The sequence below is a fragment of the Peromyscus eremicus genome, chromosome X (genome assembly GCF_949786415.1).
Source record: "Peromyscus eremicus chromosome X, PerEre_H2_v1, whole genome shotgun sequence".
Lineage (NCBI taxonomy): Eukaryota > Metazoa > Chordata > Mammalia > Rodentia > Cricetidae > Peromyscus > Peromyscus eremicus.
In genome coordinates, this window is record NC_081439.1 from 131,628,626 (window position 1) to 131,633,460 (window position 4,835).

At 55.9% G+C, this 4,835-nt stretch overlaps 1 protein-coding gene across 1 annotated transcript; it reads left to right on the forward strand.

The window, feature by feature from the left end:
• Positions 1-1,021: 1,021 nt before the first annotated feature.
• On the forward strand, positions 1,022-4,045 carry Dusp9 (dual specificity phosphatase 9). The gene is made up of 3 exons (XM_059250638.1): positions 1,022-1,394; positions 1,927-2,382; positions 2,672-4,045. The coding sequence occupies exons 1-3, from the start codon at positions 1,022-1,024 to the stop codon at positions 2,995-2,997; spliced, it is 1,155 nt and encodes a 384-aa protein (XP_059106621.1). The 3' UTR covers positions 2,998-4,045.
• Positions 4,046-4,835: the final 790 nt, after the last annotated feature.

Here is a 4,835-nt window from a genome sequence, read left to right on the forward strand (position 1 = left end):
AGCAACTGGTCCCCTGCTGGGCCCCCGACCTGCCCTTGGCCTCTGCCCCGACCCCTTCCCGCCTGGGTGGAAGCCCTAGCTCAGCCTGCTGCTGGCAACTCCTACCCGGCTGTTCGCTTGCACTGGTTGGCTGGCCGGCCCCTGAGCCCGCCCCGCTGCCCCACCGCCCCGCCCCACCCCGCCCCTCCGAGCTGCTACTAAGTTGGTCCGAAGGCAGAGGCTTCCAAGGTGGAAGCTGGATCCGGCTGCCAGGAAGCGGCCAGCGCACGAGTGGCGCGAGGCTTGGCTTCCACGTGCGAGCCTGCTCCGCCACCCCGCCCTCTCCGAACTCCCGAGCCTGGGGACTCCCTCTCCAGGGACGATACCTGCGCCCTGCCGTGGCACTAGCTGTGGCCAGGACGTCCACGCGCGCGGCCGCCTGCCTCTGGATCTCGCTCCAGGTCTCTCCTTTTGTTCTCTCCTGGGGTGGGGAGGAGTGGGGCCGAGTCAGCTCTTACGAGACTCGCCTAGGCCCATCACCTCGGTGACCCTCTTGTTCTCTGGGTCTTTCTGGACATAGAGGCGATCCAAGCCTTGAACCCAATTTCTCCACACATCCAAAATCGAACTTGGGGAGTGATGGAGATCAGGGCAAGTGAGAAAGTCATAAAAGGGGTGTGAAGGAACTGGCTTTAGTCCTCCTAGAACCCCAGAAAAAGCCTTCTTTCAAGAGGCCGCTAGACACCCAGCTTTCTAAGAGAGGCAGGGAGCAGCACCCCAGTGGCGGCGGCCTCTGGTGCTTTTCCTTGGGCGCCTTCCTTGGTCTCCTCTCTGTGGGTGGAGCGCAAAGAGAGAATCAGGCGGTGGAGGAATGTTCCTGCAGGGACACTCGGCGCCTGCCCTCAGGACAGGGGCTGACTTCCCGTCTCAGTAGCCTGGTCCACACTACCTGAGTAGAGATAAACCTGCCCTCACTCTGCGCCCTATGTCTCTCAACAGCACCCGCTGCCAGACGTGCAGAAGTGCAGAACACTGCGCACCCATGGAGAGTCTGGGTCGTTCATGCCTGTGGCTGCGCCAGGAGCTGTCGCCCCCGCGGCCACAGCTTCTACTGCTGGACTGCCGCAGCCGGGAGCTGTACGAGTCAGCGCGCATCTGCGGGGCTTTGAGCGTGGCCCTGCCCGCCCTGATGCTGCGCCGCCTCCGGAGAGGGAGCCTGTCCGTGCGCTCGCTCTTGCCTGGGCCACCGCTGCAGCCTCCTCCACCCGCTCCTGTGCTTCTGTACGACCAGGGTAGTGGCCGATGCCGCCCTGAAGAGGCAGAGGCTGAAGCCCAAGAGTGGGAGGCTGACTCGGTGCTGGGCATTCTGCTCCAGAAGCTGCGAGAAGAAGGCTACCTGGCCTACTACCTACAGGGTAGGTGAGGGGCAGTGGGCTGAGGGAGGGCACAGGCCGCCTGTAGTTACCTCAGGTCGGATGAAGGTCCTGCCTTCCAAGGGAATTTCATAGTTATTTTATTCTTGGGCAAACTCCATCTTATTTTGTCTAAATGTAGGTAAGACTCCCTCCTGCCAGACAGCTTTTGGGAAGGCAGACCTGAGCATGACCTTGGGCAAGTCCTTCACCCCTCCAAGCCCATTTATAAGTCTGGGAAATGGGGAGAATTGGTTCACAGGATTCCCTAGGGCAAGCAGCTGCAGTGGCACTTACCATCCAGAGAAACAGCCACAAGTGCTGAGTGAGGATGGGTGTGTGTCCACAGCACACACCACAAGTGGCGCTCCAGTATAGATGAAACTGCTGGCTTGTGTATTCCCTTTGGCAATATCTGCAACCCACCTGGGTTGTGTAGGGCCAGCTGCCTAGCCCCACCCAGCCAGGGATTCTTGGCTGCCCAGGTGGCTATAAAAGCAAGACACCCCCCCCCCCTTTGCTTCTTTCCTGACAGGTGGTTTCAGCAAATTCCAGGCCGAGTGTCCTCACCTTTGTGAAACCAGCTTCAGTGGTCATGCTGGCTCAAGCCTGGCCCCCGTGCCTAGCTCAGTGCCTGTGGTGGGGCTAGGTAACTTGTGCTTGGGCTCTGATATCTCCGATGTAGAGTCTGAGGCTGACCGCGACTCCATGAGCTATGGCGTAGATTCGGAGAGCACCACGTCCCCTCCAACTGGGCTGCTACCACCCTTCCCAGTCCAGATCTTGCCCAATCTCTACCTAGGCAGTGCCCGAGATTCAGCCAACTTGGAGAGCCTGGCTAAGCTTGGCATCCGCTATATTCTCAATGTCACCCCCAATCTCCCTAACCTTTTTGAGAAGAATGGTGACTTCCACTACAAGCAGATCCCCATCTCTGACCACTGGAGCCAGAATCTGTCCCAGTTCTTTCCGGAGGCCATTGCATTCATTGGTGAGTCCTCCCTATCCTCCCTGCCTTCTCTCTCTACCTGACTCACCTACCAGACTGCTCCTTACCCTCTCCTGTAAGGGAATTCTTGCCCAGCTTAGCTACCATCCCAGAGCCCACAAGACACTTGGGGAGGTGGGAGTAGAGCTCAGGTCAGCTGCCAGTGAAACCTCCCAGATATGGGCAAAGTGGGGTGGAGAGACTGTGATAGTACCCCCCAAAATTCACTTGGATTTGGCCTCACTCACGCTGACCTTTGACTGGGGGGATGTTTCTGTACTGCTTTACCTAGATGAGGCCTTGTCCCAGAACTGTGGGGTGCTCGTCCATTGCCTGGCAGGGGTCAGCCGCTCTGTCACCGTCACCGTGGCCTACCTCATGCAGAAGCTCCACCTCTCACTCAACGATGCCTACGACTTGGTCAAGCAGAAGAAGTCTAACATCTCGCCCAACTTCAACTTCATGGGGCAGCTGCTAGACTTTGAGCGCAGCCTGCGCCTGGAGGAGAGGCGCTCTGGGGGGCAGGGCAGTGGGGGACCAGAGTCCACTGTCTCAGACCCACCTTCTTTCTTTACTACGCCTACCAGCGATGGGGTCTTTGAGCTGGACCCCACATAAAACCATGTGGGGCTGCTGGGCTGGTCCCTACCCATGACCCCATGTATTAGCAGGGATGGGATGCAGCCATAAGTGGGGAGGGGGAGGGGGAGGGGAAGCTCAATACCTCACTTGGGGGTGATGGAGCAAGGCAGGAACAGAGCAGAGACCTGCCCTACCCCGTATTCTATTCCACGTGCCTATGGGTGGGCCCATGCCTACAAGCCTGACCCGCACCGCTTTAGGGCAGGACCATGCTCCAGAACCTGCCTCTTCTGCGACTGTTACTTTATTCTTTCGGGGTGGGAGTGGGGCTTCCTATCCAAGAGATCATTCCAGATTGCTGCCTGCTGCCTGGGCTCTGTCCCTTCTTGCTGTTTCCTCTTCAGGAAGAGTGTATCACACTTTGCCACAGGGATCTGCTCATAGTTCCTTCCCTGTGCCCAAATGGCCACCTGTGGTAAAAGGCCTCACAACTTTCACTGGTGTAGTCTCCTTCCTGCCTCTCTGACTAGGACTTAGACGTCTTGGGGCTCCAGGGTGTGGACTCAGAGACGCAATGGCTGCTGCATCCACAGGGACAGCCTCTCTGGGTGGCTTTTTGCTGGGCAGTGTCTCATGGGAGGGCAAGGGCCTGGGAGCCAATAGGCAGAATCCCAGCCACACATCTGGTGCCCTGACTGTTTCCTTCCTCCTCCCCCAGATGTCTTGACAGGATCACTGAGACTCTTTGTGACTGAGGGTGGTCAAACTGCCACCGGAGGAGATGGGGTCTCAGAGTGGGAGCTGAGGTGGGGGGGAGAGAAGGATGAAGGCCTCAATTTTGCTGCTGTGTGTCTCACACAGCCAGTTTTGGTTTGGGGGGCAGGGAAAGGGCTAAGCTGCAGATACACACATGGTCATTCATTGCAGTCCACATGCCTTTGTAAACAGTGTGTATGTATGTATGTGTGTGAGTGTTCACACATGCACACTAGCCTACTCACACATTCAGCCTGGGGCTGGCAGTACCTGAGGCAGCAGGAACATCTTGTCTTTGGACCTGGAGAAGGTTGTGCTTGTTTTTGTAATCCACTTCATAATTGCTTTCTTTAATTGTTCCTCCTGAATAAACAGTTTATTTAAGATACTGAACAGTACTGCTTCTTGGGCTCCTTGGGGAAGGAAGGGAGAGGAAAGGGAAATGTGCCCTTCACCCATCATCATTTCCCATCTGTGTACACTGCCTGTTGGCTACCTGGTCACTCAAACCCATTTGAACTCCTATTACAGCACACACTTCAGGGAGTGGGGTACAATAAGCCAAACATGAAGAAGCTGCATGTTTGGAGGGGAATGAGATGCAATGTGTGGGCCAGTCCCACAATTAGAGAAGGGAATCAAATATCCCAAATCAGTAATGAAGTTGCAGTGAGCTCCAAGCCCTGAGGAACAGTAGGCTGTCTATTATGCTGAGGGTGACCAGGACTTCAACAGGGAAAGGACATGAGCTGGATGTATCATACAGTGTGGAATCTAGGCTGCAAAAGCCCAGGCAAGGTCAGGGAGAACCCTGGGAGAGGTGTTCACTGGGCCATCTGAAATGTTACGTAGAGCTTACATCACTGCATTGTCTTAAGTTTTAGGTGGGGCTCTTCCGCTCAACACTGCCAGTGCATTCTCCACACTACAGCTGGCAGGACTAGAAAGCTGTTTCCAAAGCTTAGAGCAGAAGGGAAGAAAGAGCAACAGAGTATGTATAGGGGAGAAAGTAATGGAAGCTGAATTGTTTTAGTCAGGTTTCCAGTCAGCACAGGAATACCTGAGGCAATATGCTTGCAGAGAGAAAAGACTGATTTTTGGCTCACATTTCAGAGTTC

Excerpts from the sequence above, each read along its gene's own strand:
- Dusp9 (XM_059250638.1), top strand. The coding sequence starts at position 1,022 with ATGGAGAGTCTGGGTCGTTCATGCCTGTGGCTGCGCCAGGAGCTGTCG. Across the intron at positions 1,395-1,926 it reads CCTGGCCTACTACCTACAGG|GTGGTTTCAGCAAATTCCAG; the intron begins GTAGGTGAGGGG and ends CTTTCCTGACAG. Across the intron at positions 2,383-2,671 it reads GGAGGCCATTGCATTCATTG|ATGAGGCCTTGTCCCAGAAC; the intron begins GTGAGTCCTCCC and ends TGCTTTACCTAG.